The sequence below is a fragment of the Salmo salar genome, chromosome ssa12, assembly GCF_905237065.1.
Source record: "Salmo salar chromosome ssa12, Ssal_v3.1, whole genome shotgun sequence".
In the NCBI taxonomy this organism is placed as follows: Eukaryota; Metazoa; Chordata; class Actinopteri; order Salmoniformes; family Salmonidae; genus Salmo; species Salmo salar.
The window spans coordinates 76,536,483-76,553,692 of NC_059453.1; the positions used below are offsets into that span (position 1 = coordinate 76,536,483).

The 17,210-nt window shown below is 40.7% G+C and overlaps 1 protein-coding gene across 2 annotated transcripts in view; it reads left to right on the plus strand.

Annotated features, from left to right (window-relative positions):
* LOC106565835 (chemokine-like protein TAFA-1) overlaps positions 1-13,995 on the plus strand; it is a 232,631-nt gene extending 218,636 nt beyond the window's left edge. Inside the window, exons 4-6 of one of the 2 annotated variants that reach the window (XM_045691776.1) lie at positions 2,174-2,298; positions 5,682-5,772; positions 12,663-13,995. In XM_045691776.1, coding sequence (XP_045547732.1) covers positions 2,174-2,298; positions 5,682-5,708 — 152 coding nt within the window. In that variant the 3' untranslated portion in view covers positions 5,709-5,772; positions 12,663-13,995. Of the gene's footprint in view, positions 1-2,173; positions 2,299-5,681; positions 5,773-6,841; positions 7,622-12,662 lie in introns of those variants that run through there. The other variant, XM_014133405.2, reaches the window with a different exon arrangement.
* Positions 13,996-17,210: the final 3,215 nt, after the last annotated feature.

Genomic DNA, 17,210 nt, shown 5'->3' on the forward strand with positions numbered 1-17,210 from the left:
TGAAGGGCTGTATTTTCCCTCATCGTGTATGTGTCTGCGTCCGCGCCTGTGTGCCAATGTTATGTGTAGGGTTGCAAAGGGAGGATAGATTACTGGAAACCTTCACAGTTTACCAGTAAACTACCAGAATTTTGGTATCTTTCAAGGATTTTATATACAGTACCAGTCAAAAGTTAGAACAAATCTATTCATTCCCGGGTTTTTCTGAATTTTACTATTTTCTACATTGGAGAATAATAGTGAAGACATCACAACTACGAAATAACCCATATGGAATCATGTAGTAACCATAAAAGTGGTAAATAAATCAAAATATATTTTAGATTTGAGATTCTTCAAACTAGCTACCACTTTCCTTGATGACAGCTTTGCACACTCTTGGCATTCTCTCAGCCAGCTTCATGAGGTAGTAACCTGGAATGCATTTTAATTAACAGGTGTGCCTTGTTAAAAGTTCATTTGTGGAATTTTTTTCCTTCTCAATGCGTTTGAGCCAATCACTTGTGTTGTGACAAGGTAGGGATGGTATACAGAAGATAGTCCTATTTGGAAAAAGACCAAGTCCATATTACGGCAAGAACAGCTCAAATAAACAAAGAAAAACAACAGTCCATCATTACTTTAAGACATGAAGGTCAGTCAATGGGGAACATTTCAAGAACTTTGAAAGTTTCTTCAAGTGCTGTCGAAAAAAACATCTAGTGCTATGATGAAACTGGCTCTCATGAGGACCGCCACAGGAAAGGAAGACCCAGAGTTACCTTTGCTGCTGAGGATAAGTTCATTAGAGTTACCAGCCTCAGAAATCGGCAATTAACTGCACCTCAGATTGCAGCCCAAATAAATGCTTCACGGAGTTCAATTAGCAGACACATCTCAACATCAACTGTTCAGAGGAGACTACGAAAATCAGGCATTCATGGTCGAATTGCTGCAAAGAAACCACTACTAAAGGACACCAATAATAAGAAGAGACTTGCTTGGGCCAAGAAACACGAGCAATGGACATTAGACCGGTGGAAATCTGTCCTTTGGTTGAATGAGTCAAAATTTGAGATTTTTGGTTACAACCGCCGTGACTTTGTGAGACGCAGAGTAGGTGAATGGATGATGTCCGCATGTGTGGTTCCCACCATTGAAGCATGGAGGAGGAGGTGTCAATATGCTTTGATGGTGACACTGTCAGTGATGAAATTAGAATTCAAGGTACACTTAACCAGCATGGCTACCACAGCAGTCGGCAGTGATACGCCATCCCATCTGGTTTGGGATGGGATGGCTTGACCCAAAACACACCTCCCTAAGGGCTCTTTCACCAAGAAGGAGAGTGATGGAGTGTTGCATCAGGTGACCTGGCCTCCACAATCCACCGACCTCAACCAAATTGAGATGTTTGAGATGAGTCGGACTGTAGAGTGAAGGGAAAGCAGCCTACAAGTGCTCAGCATATGTGGGAACTCCTTCAAGACTGTTGGAAAAGCATTCCAGGTGACTACCTCATGAAGCTGGTTAAGAGAATGCCAAGAGTGTGCAAAGCTGTCATGTTATTTCATTTGTTGATGTCTTCACTATTATTCTACAATGTAGAAAATAGTAAAAATAAATGAAAAACCCTTAAATGAGTAGATGTGTCCAAACTTTTGACTGGTACTGTATATAAACCATCAACTTAGTGTATACCATTGGTGTTTAGTATGAGGGTTTCAGCATGAAATATCCTTTCTATACAGTATATTTTTTACACACTATTTATTGACTATGTCAGTATGTTTTTTCTGTCAATGTTTTGTCGTCAAAATGGTGGCAGTTGTGAAAAACATTGATGGCTGGAAGAGAAAATCATGCCATTGTTGATTAGATGCTTTTTTCATTAATTAGGTAATTTCCTCTTGAATGATATGGTCTATCTACTAGAAACTCATGGACAAGGATAGAAAAAATGTATACTGTATATGAATAAAAAAAAAAAAGTTATTCAAGTGTAAATTACCAAAGTTACGATACTGTAGATTGCCATAGATTTTCTGTTAAATTACCCAAATTACTGAAGATTATTTTTAACTATGGTAAACTACAAGTAGCTTAACAACCCTAATTGTGTGTGACTGTTTCTGTGCGTGATGACAGGGTGTACTCAGCCCTCTCTCTCTATGTGTCTCTCTCCCGCCGGCAGCGTCCATTGTGATTGGGAAGTGGTGGTGTGAGATGGAGCCCTGTCTGGAGGGAGAGGAGTGTAAGACTCTGCCTGATAACTCTGGATGGATGTGCTCCTCTGGGAACAAGATCAAGACCACAAGGGTGAGACTCTGCACTGGCACTAGAGTCACTCACTCACACATTCACATGCACACAAACACACACTGAACACAGCACATACAAGTTACTCTCACAATGGCTATAGATTTTGATAGATAAGCTATGTGAATCTGTTATTTAAGTGAGACGTGGTGAGGAGGCCCCACTTAACTACAACCTTTAGAAAATAACAACCTCTCAGGCGGTAACTAGAACCTTAGTGACCATAGTTGGACAAAACACTTCTGATGGAAATGCTTTAGTACCTCTACTGATATACTGTGGCAGGATCTCATCTGCTGTCCCATTACTCTAATTTGGGTAATCGTCTCCTTTTATTTGATTTAAAATACATATATTTTCAAACTCAAACAGAAATAAAGCATGCACTAGACACATGACATACACTACATTACCAAAAGTATCTGGACACCTGCTCGTCGAACATCTCATTTAAAAATCATAGGCATTACTATGGAGATGGTCCCCCCTTTGCTGCTATAACAGATGTTGGAACATTGTTGCGTGGACTTGCTTCCATTCAGCCACAAAAGCATTAGTGAGGTCGGGCACTGATGTTGGGTGATTAAGCCTGGCTCCCAGTTGGCATTCCAATTCATCCCAAAGATGTTTGATGGGGTTGAGGTCTGTATGGACCTCGCTTTGCGCACGGGAGCATTGTCATGCTGAAACAACAAAGGGCCTTTCCCAAACTGTTGCCATAAAATTGGAAGCACAGAATCGTTTTGAATGTCATTGTATGTTATTGCGTTAAGATTTCCCTAACTAAGGGGCCTAGCCCGAACCATAAAAAACAGCCCCATTTGTCCTCCTCCACCAAACTTTAAACCTGGCACTATGCATTGGGGCAGTTAGTGTTCTCCTGACATCCGTCAAACCCAGATTCGTCCATCGGACTGCCCAATGGCAGCGAGCTCTACACCACTCCAGAGAAAGTGTTTCCACTGTTCCAGGGTCCAATGGCAGCGAGCTCTACACCACTCCAGAGAAAGTGTTTCCACTGTTCCAGAGTCCAATGGCAGTGAGCTCTACACCACTCCAGAGAAAGTGTTTCCACTGCTCCAGAGTCCAATGGCAGCGAGCTCTACACCACTCCAGAGAACGTGTTTCCACTGCTCCAGAGTCCAATGGCAGCGAGCTCTACACCACTCCAGAGAAAGTGTTTCCACTGTTCCAGAGTCCAATGGCAGTGAGCTCTACACCACTCCAGAGAAAGTGTTTCCACTGCTCCAGAGTCCAATGGCAGCGAGCTCTACACCACTCCAGAGAACGTGTTTCCACTGCTCCAGAGTCCAATGGCAGCGAGCTCTACACCACTCCAGAGAACGTGTTTCCACTGCTCCAGAGTCCAATGGCAGCGAGCTCTACACCACTCCAGAGAACGTGTTTCCACTGTTCCAGAGTCCAATGGCAGCGAGCTCTACACCACTCCAGAGAACGTGTTTCCACTGTTCCAGAGTCCAATGGCAGCGAGCTCTACACCACTCCAGAGAAAGTGTTTCCACTGTTCCAGAGTCCAATGGCAGCGAGCTCTACACCACTCCAGAGAAAGTGTTTCCACTGTTCCAGAGTCCAATGGCAGCGAGCTCTACACCACTCCAGAGAACGTGTTTCCACTGTTCCAGAGTCCAATGGCAGCGAGCTCTACACCACTCCAGAGAAAGTGTTTCCACTGCTCCAGAGTCCAATGGCAGCGAGCTCTACACCACTCCAGAGAAAGTGTTTCCACTGTTCCAGAGTCCAATGGCAGCGAGCTCTACACCACTCCAGAGAAAGTGTTTCCACTGTTCCAGGGTCCAATGGCAGTGAGCTCTACACCACTCCAGAGAAAGTGTTTCCACTGCTCCAGAGTCCAATGGCAGCGAGCTCTACACCACTCCAGAGAACGTGTTTCCACTGCTCCAGAGTCCAATGGCAGCGAGCTCTACACCACTCCAGCCGTCGCTTAGCACTGCGCATTCTGATCAGATGAGTTTTACACGCTACACACTTCAGCACTTGGCGGTCCCGTTCTGTGAGCTATCATTTCACAGCTGAGTCGTTGTTTCTCCTAGACATTTCCACTCCACAATAGCAGCACTTATAGTTGACTGGGGCAGCTCTAGCAGGGCAGACATTTGACAAACTGACTTGTTGGAAAGTTGGCATCCTATGACAGTGCTACGTTGAAAGTCACTGAGCTCTTCAAGGCCAATCTCCTGCCAATGTTTGTATATGGAGATTGCATGGCTGTGTGCTCAATTTTATACACCTGTCAGCAACGGGGGTGGCTGAAATAGCCAAATCGACTCATTTGAAAGGGTGTCCACATACTTTTGTATTTTTTTGTGTTTCTTTGTCGTGAGGTGGGTTTTTAAACTGTAAGCACTAATGACCTGTGCCAGAAAAGTGTAAGCAAGGCAGTGAGAAACATCCTGTTTTTGCCTGAGGGTTAATCTCTTTAGAAAGATAAACTTAGCTAAGAGCAAGTATATTTCCACTGCCAGGCAGTTTGTAAAAAACTAGATGGAAAATCCACCGTAAGAAATGAAAATAATAAAAGGAATAATGTCCCTGAAGCAAGCCGATCTAACACTCCATGACAGGTTGATCACCAGATTTGGATTCATTCGATTGACTCCCCAGACCGAATGCTGCCTCCCCCTTCTGTTAGTGATTCGTAACCATGACTTTGAATAGAAACAGAGACTAATGTGACTGTAGTGAAAGGAACAGCCAGGGAAGGTTGGACCACACAGAGCTTTTCAAGGTTGTTCCGCATGCTTATACAGTACACAGTCTATACTACTTTACTATTCCAAGCCCCCACCCTAAAAGTGAAAAGAAGTTGACCGGATGGTACGATTTTGCCAGCCTGTCAAGGTAAGTGCTCTGATACAGTACAAAGCCAACTTTAAGAATGCATCTCTGAATGCATTCTTTGGACAAAAAAGTGAAAAGTGTTTCCTACGTTTTATGTAACCTTTGAGGAACCTTCTTGTTGCCAGGAATATTTCCTAAATCAGTGGTTCACAAACCTCTCCTTGGGGACCCCCAGTTGTTCCATGTATTTGATCAATTCCAGAGCTAGCACACCTGATTCAACTTGTGAACTAATCATCAAGGTGAATCAGGTGAGCTAGTTCAGGGCTACAACAAAATGGTGAAATGTCTGGGGGTCCCTGAGGAGAAGTTTGAGAACCGCTCTCCTAAATACTCTTCATAGGAATAAATTACTATGTGCAGTACTGAGAAGTGATCTAAACTCATCAGTGAATAGGAGTGGATCCTGTTTTGTACATTAGGTTAAGAAAGGCAAAGTCTCTACTAAAGGTTTTACTCCTAAATATACACGTCAACATTTTCTCTTGACCCTCTCTTTGCAGAACACTGCGCCATACTCACCTTTTTAGCTCTGGAAGCAAAATGCAGAGGATGCTTCAACAGAAACTGAGCTGCATTCTTGCTTCTGTAAAGGTTAGTCTCTCTCCATCTTTTCTTCATGTGCACTTCACTTCAAACACAACTATGGGAGTGGGACTGACTGACTGATGTTCACTGATTTCTCATTAACCCACATACTCAGGGAAAATAATCAAGTGTGTGTGTTTACATGCTGTGCATGAGTAGGCAGGCTTGACACAAATACTCTGCGCTCTCCCTCCCACTCAAGACTGCAAATTACAGTATAACACATGCAACAATTGCAACACACGTAATCAAAATCATGTTTGTCAACAAATTAAAAAATATCTAGAAATCTAGAAATAAAAAGACATGCATTGCTGGCTGTCAACACACACACATGCATGCAAACACACACACAAACATGTACACACAAACACAGACACAGAGACACAGGTCCAGCCTTGACCACTTTCTGTTGTGGTCGGATCAGTGTGTAATAGTAGGACCAGTCCCTCTCTCTCTCGTCCATTCACTCATTTTGTTTCATGTCCTGTATTGCTACTGGGCACTGTGTGAATTAGATTACAGTGCATAGTCCTAGTCTGCCATCCCCAATCTGATGTGTTGATTTTGGACATGACTGCGCGTGTGTGTGTGTGCGTGCGTGCATGCGTTTGTTTGTGTGTGTGTTTGTATGCGTGCACGTGTGTTTTCTTGGGTGCCGCTCTTGTTGTGTGGGTTCTTATCATCAGGCTGCTTTATGTCCTGATCTGCCTCTGATGGGGGGGGGGCAGCTATCAGTGGACAGCATAGACAATAGTCAACATAAAAGGGTTTTATTCTCGCTCTGCATTTCTCTGGTTTAATCAACATCTTTCATTCTTTCTGCATTGAGGGCAGATAACCTCATCTGTATTTGTTCTGTTACACGCCAGTAAATCCTGTTTTTATTTTCATTTCACCTGCAGGGTTTAATTTTCTCTTAACAGTCTCAGTGAAATGCAATCAGGCACACATACACCAACTCATACACATAAATACATCAGCTTACATTTTTTTAATTGGCATGAAAGTAGGACGCTGCCAAAGTGAGTGTCTGATACCCTTGTTTTTTGTCTTTTTTCTTTCTGTCTTTCAGAGAGGGAGCCCTGCTTGCCTGTTCTGTATCAGCAGCAGACAAGGCAGGCCTTTTGTTTGAGGAAGTCACAGTGAAGGGAAGTGGGGAGGGACCCCACCAAACACAAGCCCAGCATAGAGCCACATTACCCGCTCCACTGGCTAAATAGATCAATCCATTTCTGCTCCCACCATACAATTATGTTGTTGACAATTACAAGTAAAAGGGAGAGAGCAAAAGAAAGTGAAATGATAAATCTCAACATTCTGCCTACCTGCCCCTTTTGTTAAAATGATCTAGTTATTTGAAGCCTTCAATATTATCAAGAATACCTACTAGACCAGATGGCCTTAGATTATGATATTGTTATAAGTCTATTAGCCCAGGACTTTGGGAGTTTCCTAGCTGTTGCCTCAGTATTCAGATTCAGTATTTACTTTGCTGTTTCAAGAGCCACATGTTGTCTATTAGAAGTACAGAAGGAACCTTTTCGAGCCAGTCACAAACAACAGCAGGATATATCCCATCTGGGAGGCTTGATCAGAGCAAAGTTACCTGCCAGCAGATGCATCACCATCAAATGTGTTGAATAAGGGAAATCATAAAACAATCAATCGAAAACACTCCACTCAAGAAATGATCATCATCAAGCACTCATGTTTTCCACTTCCCATATTTGTTTGGTAACACTTTACATGATCTATCCATCCACATGGTTCATGTAAAGTGAACGGTACTACTTTCTTCTACTCTTTTGTTCTATACCCATTGTCAATGTCACATTAAATTGATCTTGATATATGTTGTTGTTGTCTGGAGTTTTCTGTTCAGTCGGGGTGTTTCATTGCTTTTCAAAGAAGTTGCTCTGCAAATGGAGTAGAAGTGTTCAGCACTTAACGAAAAACAGAAGGAGGGAGAATGTCTAAATTATTTTCGCTAAGGCAATTGTCCTTGGCTCTTTTTACTTACTGAGGTCTGAGTAAATTGCATTTTAATGTGGCTAGTAAATTAGAATGCAGAGGGCTTAGTTTCTAACAGAAAAAAAGCAATAGTTTGAAAATCCTTCTCCAATCCATCCCTACCTGCTGCTGCTCTGCTCATTTCCACAGAAGGGGACAGAACAGAGGACAGCTGAAATGACAGCATTTGCATATAGTTCCCTGTGTTGAGTGTAACAAACCTCTGTGGGATTCAGTCTGTCTCTCTTCTGTCTCTCTGTGGGAGAAGCAGACGTAATGGCAACCTGCTTCTGCTCTGGTTATTTTAGAGGTCACTTTCTGCTGGAACACGGCGGCATTTTGCCATTCGTTGGTTGATAGAGATGATACAGATGCAAATGCTGGACCAGCTAGGCCTTAACGATTAGCTTTCTGACAAGAGGGGCTAGTTCTGTACAGAAGGAAGAGGGAGAGAACACATGGTACGTTCTACACTTTAATGGGTTCCTCGGCTGTCCCCATAGGAGAACCCTTTTTTGTTCCAGGTAGAGCTCTTTTTGGTTCCAGGTAGAACCTTCTGTAGAAGCCAAAAGCGTTAATTCTACTTGCAACCAAAAAGGGTTCTTCAAAGTGTTCTACTGAGACAGCCAAAGAAGCCTTTTTAAGGTTCTAGATAGCATCCTTTTTTCTGAGAGTGGTAAAGAGAAAAGAGAGTGAAACTACCTTTGAATGGACATGATTGAGTCGTCATGGTACAGTAAGTCAGGCTTTCCTCTATGGCCTTTATGGTTGTGAAAACTACATCACTCCAAACTTTGAAAAAAGGTGGCATTAATCTTGAAAATGTTGGATGTCATCACAATATCATACCATGTTAGTGAACCATACAAACTATGGCAAGAAAGTTCTTTGAGTAGGAGAGTAGGGTTAACAGATAGTAGATGAGCACAGGACCACTTACAGTACAACATGAGCAGTCTGACCTGTGAGAGAGAAAAGTTATCAACCTCCACATCATTTCACCATCCACTCCCTCTATCTCCAAATTACCACACAGACCTGTCAGTATGAGCTGTGCCCAGGGGCCCAAGGGGTCCCCCAGGGTCCTGTGCCTTGTCTCAATCACACACACAGCTGGCTGTCACTAGCAGAGACCGGTGAATGGAAATGTTATTGTGAGCAGTATGAGGGAGAAACCAGAGCCACTGGGTTTGGGTTTTTAACTAGCCCCACAATATGCAGGGTACCCTATTCTCTGTCTTCATTTCTGGTTCTTACACAGGATTTAGGAAAACACCAGAGAGCGTCACAGTTTTAATGAGATAGATTGCTGTGAATGTTGTTCTGTAAATTAACATTTGAGGAAATACCAAATATAATATCACATTTTTTAGGAGACGTTAACTTTTAGATGATATATTGAGGCACACTGTCAACCTTAGAAAGCATGGTGTGGGTATAACCAAGAAAATACAAAAGGCATGCAGTAAGTAAAGTGTGTGTAGTCTTTTTCATGAATGTATTGAGAACCTTGTTCAGCCTTGGGACTGAAAAGCCAAGTCTTCAATAGCTGTCTGAGGCCTGCACAATGTGCCATTGAAATCCAGCCAGATTCACTACTGACACTAAATAAGAGTTGTTGAACTAAAATCAAAAGAAAGACGGTCAGGCTTATATCCCTTTTAGCACAACCAAAGTCTTTTCACTGGGCTCAGACAGACAGACTGAAATCCTGAGAGGTGATTGGCTGGTTCTGTTAGAGGAAGCACAGGCTGTTCCAGGACATTGATCGTGGGCAAAGCAGTGTGAAATAACAGGCCAAAATATACCACAGTGATGTTACCCAGAGCAGACATACACACAATGGAAACACACCAAGGTTTTTTTGCACTGAAACTCTGCTATCCTATGGATGAGAATGTACCTCAGTGTCAATGTTGTTTACTTTCACAAAATGTCTGTTTTTTAGCAATAACCAACACAATCTTACACTCAATTTGTGCAAATGTGTACAAAAAGTATTTCAGCAGATTTTGTGCATTTTTGTTTGGCTTAAAAAATACAGAAATTTTTGTGTGACTTCATTCACAGGAAAACACATTTATTTGGGGAAACTTCGGAAACAACCTTTTGCTCCAATGAAGTTATTAGAGCAATGCATGATGGGCAATGGTGTCCTACACTGCCACATTTATTTATATATATTATATATATATATAGATATAACAAAAGGCGTTAACAACCCAATATTGTTAATCAACCAGGTTGTCACCAAAATAATTATAATATAATAGTAGCCTTACATTTTTTTTATTTTTTATTAATGCCAATACTGTTTTCTATGCTTATTTTCACTTAATACTTTGAGATACTGGTTCACTTGTAGTCAGAAAGGACCTTTTTCCATCTAGGCAATAGTAGGCCTACACGATTTTCTTAATTTCACATTTCATGGAGCCAACATTACACAATTTTCTTCATAATGCATTTAATACAAGGCTTCACTTTTTTGTGTACATTACATCATTTCTTTCAAAATGCATTTTGTACAAGGCTAGAATTTTATTCGGGTTGCCAGGTTGGTGAAAAAAAAAATGGTGGTATTGATCAGGGAATGGGGATACATTTTTATAATGGTAAATTATAATACACACCATAATACACACACACACACACACACGCACAGAAACCCTTATACACACACTCTGTTTGTACTCATGTTATAGCCAACTCTTGACTTTTGTATGAATTATTTATAATAAAATATTTGTATATAGTATATAAGATAATGTATTCATTATCTTTAAACTTGTTCAATGTTTGTAGTTTGCATCTTTCAGTAATGATTAACATGGTTAAATAGTCATAAATGTCTGCTTGATTTAGCTTTTGGTATATTTGGCATTTTTATACATATTCTGTATTTCCACTGAAGAAAGCAATAATTAATCAACACACTACTGTAAATAAATGGACACTACCTGTTATAAAATGGAAATTGCTCTCCCTAAATAAATGGTGAGAAATGCTCATTCTGAAGCCATTCGGCCATGGGTTTCACATAATAATGATACAAGTTATATCACCTTAAAAAGGGTTTATTTACAACCTATGTGGTATACGATGTTAGGAATAGTGGCATAGGAGAGTCTGAAATTAATTAAATAGCTTATTGTTAGGGTATGTTCAATGTCAACTGCAATTTCCTGTGAGAAATGTTCAGTCTGAAGCCATTCGGCTATGGGTTTCACAGCCCTATAATAATGATACAAGTTATATCACCTTAAAAAGGGTTTATTTACAACCTCTGGGGTATAAGTTATGTAGGAGAGTCTGACATAACCCCTAACTTGAGTTTAGTCTTCGCCAGTGAGAACCAAGAGGGGCCTAGCTTCGTCCTTTATGACTGGGAAAGGCCTTGATTCTAGGCCATAGAAAATCCTACATCCATCTCATTAGATCAGAAATTATTAATATTACTGGTTTGCATCCTAAAAAAATAATAGTTGTGTGTTTTTGCTTAACACATATAATTTGCCTACCCACGTGATGTGGATCATTGTCAGGTTATTTTATATTTAAGCTTCAGTGACAACAGAACACCATGGTTGTAATAACACTTTAAACAGGTCGTTTGTAAATGTGTAGAATGTGTTTGTTTTGGGTCCACACTGGTAAATTAACTTATTTTAAATAAACAGTCACAGAGGATTTTCTTCTGAATAACTGGTCAGAGCATAGCACTTTCCATTCAGCCTCAGGCAACATTGATGTAAGGCTTGATCACACCTGTAGTGACTACTTCTATCCATCATGCCCATTGCTGCTTATCCATTGTTCACTAGATATACCAATGTAATTACACCCAACACAATGTGGAAAAACAGAATGCTTCCCACCACTAGATCACATAACTAGACGTGAGCTGGATGTGATCCCAACACTGCCACCAATGTAGCCAAAGAAATTGAAAGCTGCAACAGGGACTCTAACCAGCGTTCATACGTGGCAAAGTGAGCTCCAACAGCCGTTGTCTTGAAATCCTAGTAGGCCTCTGGGCAGAGGCAGTAAGCCAACAATGCTGGCATATGCCTTGTTACAATAGCCTAAGTATATAACATGATTGACATGACCATAAAAATTATAATGAAACAGCCTTGGAAGTGCCATAAGTGTAAGCCAACATAATTAACTATTTTACATGAACCTGTATTAACTGCATTGATATGAACTAATTGATCATAGTCCAGACTCTTTATAGTTGCAAATACCATGCAGTTGCACCAGGGGAATTGAAACCAAACTGATTTTTTTTGGTTTCCCACATTTATTTATGAATTACTTTCCCATCATGAAAATGCATCCCCATACCCCAATCAAATACCTTCGTTGATACAAAAAAAAACTGACAAATACAGATTTTTTATTCCAATCTGGCAACCCTCATAAAATCTGACATAGCACCAGTATCCCAAAGTATTAAGTGAAAACAAGCATAGAAAACAACATTGGGACTAGTAAAAAATAAAATAAGGCTACGTAAGAATAAATAGATGTGGGACACAATTACATTTTTTCCTATGAATGAAGTCGCACAAAAATGTGTCTTTTCCTACGAGTTAAGTCGCACACATTTTTTTGTAGCCTCACATGAATTAAACCACACAAAAATGCACGAAATGTGATGAAACACTTTTTGTACATATTTGCATGAACTGAGTGAGATTGTGTTGCGATAACAGCAGAGGAGAGGTGAGGTGAGAGAGACAGGCTGTACAAAGCCTCTCAGTTCAAAAGACATATGGAATGGAGAAATTAATCTGGGTGTAATCCTCACACGTTTGTATGCCTGTGTTCTATCTAAGTGTATGTGTTTCTCTTCTCCTCTTCCCTGTGTGTTTCAGATTCATCCTAGGACCTAACAAAGAGTTCCCTCGCAGGCTCCCAGCCAGGATCCCCTCCCTCCAAATGGACTAAAACCATTATACATCGACGGCGACTGACTGGATTACCTGTGACCGCAAAAAGGATATCCTCTGAAATAAAACAGCTTTGCTAGCGTGGTGCCAAGGATTTTAGACCAGACTAATCCCCTTTTTGATCAATGAGCCTCACGTCGGGAGACTCCACGACAACAACCGCCACACATGCTCTTTTTTTCTCCCCTTCAAAACGAAAACAGCTTAGCCGGGGTTATTTAGATGTTGTAAAAATGTTATTTGAAAACACTAACGCCTCCCCAAAGGTAAACTGGATGATCCTCACTGAGAGTCAGTGCCACCGAGCAGGGGATCCTACAGGATCAGTGGCACATTGGAGGGACATTATGTGGGGATTGCTTTTACCTATTTCATCATCCTTGTCAACGGCATCCATCTTAGAAGCGACAACTCAGCATGCCAGCTTTCCTGTGACTGTGTGGAGCCTGGGCAGTGACCCTGACTGCTGTTCACTCTGCCTACGCAACGCAATGCCGCAGGAACAACAACGAGCGCTGAGTAAACAGACACTGAGAGGTCACAGGGGTCAACCCGGGGGCCCACAGTCACTGTCCATGATTGACATGTCAGTCAGAAGTCTTCTTTGTTGGCATGCTCTATGTAATTCATTGGAGCTTTTTCTTTGTACGTAAGATGCTTTGTGTATATATACATATATAAATCAGTACATATAAAAAGAGTATGTGGGCTCCCTTATACAGTAAACAAAATATTCTGCACAGAGATCCTTTTGTGGGATTCTTCAGTTCTGTCCCTGATTATGAAGTACAGTGAATTCCTAGTCAAAGGTAGTGGTTGAATCTCCTCTCTGTGTATAGGACTGTTTGCAGTGTTTGCTTGTATTGAGAATCTCTGGAATAGCCTTACAGGATCATCATGAGAAGGTATTGGTCTTTTTCACCATTCAGCAATGTACTTGGAAGATAGGAATCTCTTTAGCTTCTGTAAAGATGATACAAACACTATACAGAACTGTCTAACAAAACAAACTATAATCAATAGCGACCCACGTCCTCTTTTCTGTGCTAAATTAGAAATAACAGTGCAACTGGGCCCAGTATCTGAGAGTTAACGCCTGTTCTTATTTCATTTCCTGTGTCTGCTATGGAGAATGAGTGTGGACTTGGCTGTCAATCAATCAAATGTATTTATAAAGCCCTTTTTACATCAGCCGATGTCACAAAGTGCTATACAGAAACCCAGCCTAAAACAGCAAGCAATGCAGATGTATAAGGTGAGCCAGGTAGCCTAGTGGTTAGAAAGTTGGGCCAGTAATCAAAACGTTGCTAGATAAAATCCCCAAGCTGACAAGGTAAAAATTTGTTGTTCTGCCCCTGAACAAGGCAATTAACCCACTGTTCCTAGGCCGTCATTGTAAATAAGAATTTGTTCAAAACTGACATGCCTAGTTAAATAAAGGTTAAATAAAAAAAATTAAAAGAAGCATGGTGACTAGGAAGAAACCTAGAGAGGAACCAGGCTATGAGGGGTGGCCAGTCCTCTTCTGGTTGTGCCAGGCGGAGATTATAACAGCACATGGCCAAGATGTTCAAATGTTCATAGATGACCAGCAGGGTTGTTGCGTGTAGATTCCACACTGACACAGTAGGCAGGTTTCTATTGACCCAGGTTTATCTGACAAAAGCAATGTCTCCCAAAAAATCATTGCAACATTTGTAATGGCAGATGTAGGAGACATTTTCTAAAGATCAAATACATTTTTTATCAGTTCGACAGTTTCTTTACTGCAACAAATGATGATGGAAACTGTGTTTTTTGAATAAAATATGATTGCTGAATAATTTTGAAGGTACGCGGGGCATGTGATGTTATCGTGTAACTATAAAACTTCACTCCACATTTAATTGTAAATGCCAACTGCTTGCAAAATCCATTTATTCAACTAGAAAAATGATGTTTTTTTGCAAGACAAAGATTGTCTTGACTTTCAAGAATGCCTGAATTGCTTTACATTGCAATTTGAAGTTTCACCATCAAATTGTTTCAGGTCTCTACTAGGCCTACATGACTACAATGGCACGGACTGTGGCAATAAGTAGGCACGAGAATTATTAGAATATGGCAAATATTAGTCAATTCTTGCATTCTATCCATGCTGGCTTTTGCGGGCTACCTGCCGTAACATCATTACGTCCAGCTGTTTTTTCCCCGACATGGCAGTACAGACATGGCAGTACAGACATGGCAGTACACTGGAAACGCACTGTGGCATGCAACTGTCGCATCTACAGTACTTCTATGCGAACCTTCTAAATGTCGACAAAAATTCACTGGACAAGTTAAGGGAAACCTAGCTACTGAAAGCCTTTCCAATGGAGATATTGAAAAAGACATTGAGAAAGTATTAGCCACATTCGACAGACATGCAGTACCCCGATTATATATACATACAGCCTTATCAGAATTAAAACAATTTTCTATACTGAATTGCCTGTCTCATTTTCCTAGGTTTACTGTTTTAATGTAGATTTTGTTTCTTAATATGTGGTGCATACATTCATAAGTTCCTTTAAGTTCCATCTATATTATGAACAGATATGTACTCTACCATTCGTCTGAGTGAACAACACGTCAACAACACCAGTCATGACTGGTGGAAATATGCATACAAACAGACATGCTCACACACGCACACACAAATTCATCTCTGATTGTTAATTTACAAAACACCCTTGGTGCCAAAGAGAATTTATCCAAATAGCACATTCAATAAATGTATGCAATTAGAATAAAGATTTCCAATATCTTTCCAGGGAAAATACCTGGTGATTTTTTATATCAAACCCTCCCCGCTCCACCAGCTATATCTGTTGATGCAGAGCTGTCTGATCGCCCTACAAACACACTTGTGTATATTAGTCATTTAGAAATGCATCTTTTTTGTGCCATTTGGTTCTTCACTGAACAGTCACAGAAGGTATTAAACTGACAGACACATCAATCTCCCTGCGGTATTGTCAGAATCACACAGTCGGATACAGATGTAGGATCTTCATTTGAACCCAGTTTGCTACAGCAGGAAAATAATCCTGCAGAACCAGGAAATTTGAATTATGTGGATTATAATTAATGAAAACATTTTGTTGGGGTTGATATAATTTGCATTAGGGCAAATCAAGTCTGATATTTTGAAGTGAAAATTACAAACATTAGAACCCTTTATAAACCTTGAATACATTACAAGTTTACATTTCCTGATGTGCAGTAAAATTCCCAACATTAAGATCCTACATTTGTATACCGAGAGAGATCCAGAGAGAGAGAGAGGGAATGTGTGTTTTCTTCCTCAATGAGCCGTTCCCATTCCCCTCTTTGTTTGTTTCATATCTAATAGGATTCGGAGCGTCCTGTAGTCTCACTGTGTCTGTACAGAACAACAGGACTGAGCGTGTGTATAGCAGTGTGTTTGTAGAGAGAGGAGCGGGAGAATCCAGTTTATGAATTTTATGAAAAAAGATATGGCACTGTGAAGATTATCCTTAAATGTCTGAGGATGGACAAATCAATGTTTTTTTTTTCTCTCCGTGTTTATGCTGGTTCTAAAGTAAATTGTGTTTAAAGGGTACTCTGGGATGTGCTGGAAGAGAAGTAGAGATACCGTTCGTTCTTTCCTCTCTTTTATTCACTCCACTCCTGTGCAGAGATGATGGAGTCATGCTGTGGAGAGTCCTGCTCCATTTTAGGTAGAGCAGAACACACCCTGCATAGATAACAGACCTCGGTTCTCTCCCTCTTCGCATTATTATTACTATTTCACAGGAGACACATCGGTAACACTATTTCCATTTGTAGGTGCTCTATAGACTATCAGTAACATCTCAACTATCTACTAACATTAGCTCTAACCCTAACCTTAACCCGTCTCCTAACCCTAAACTTAACCTTTACCCTAACTCTTACTCTAAACCTTACCCTAACCCTAACTGTAACCTTAACAAGCAGTTGCTTATCAACTGTTTGTTGATAGTATGACAGATGGAAAATCCGGACTATCCAAATAAAATGTGACCCACACATCAAATCACCAGCACATCAATCTCTCAGCACAGAGATGATCGAACACTGCACTGGTTAATCAAGTGTTCAATGGGATGGATTTAAGTCTTCCAACACAACTTCCATTAACTTTCTACAGGTACAACAACAACTACTATGGTTGGCTATATCTGGTAAATCCACTTTCTATCAGACAGTAACTCATGAGTTCAATGATTCATGAGTTCACTCTGTGGAAGGTAGTCTTGAGTTCAGTGTCTTCAAAGCCTGTAAGGTAGTCCTTAATGTACTGTATAACCACAGTAATAGGCACCGTGACTCATCCCAAATGTCAGCTTTCCACTGATCTCTTCCGGACACAGACATCTAAAAGCCCCCAAACATAATTAATAACCTCAAACTTCTTCTTAATGATAGCTGTTCAGTGGCTGACAC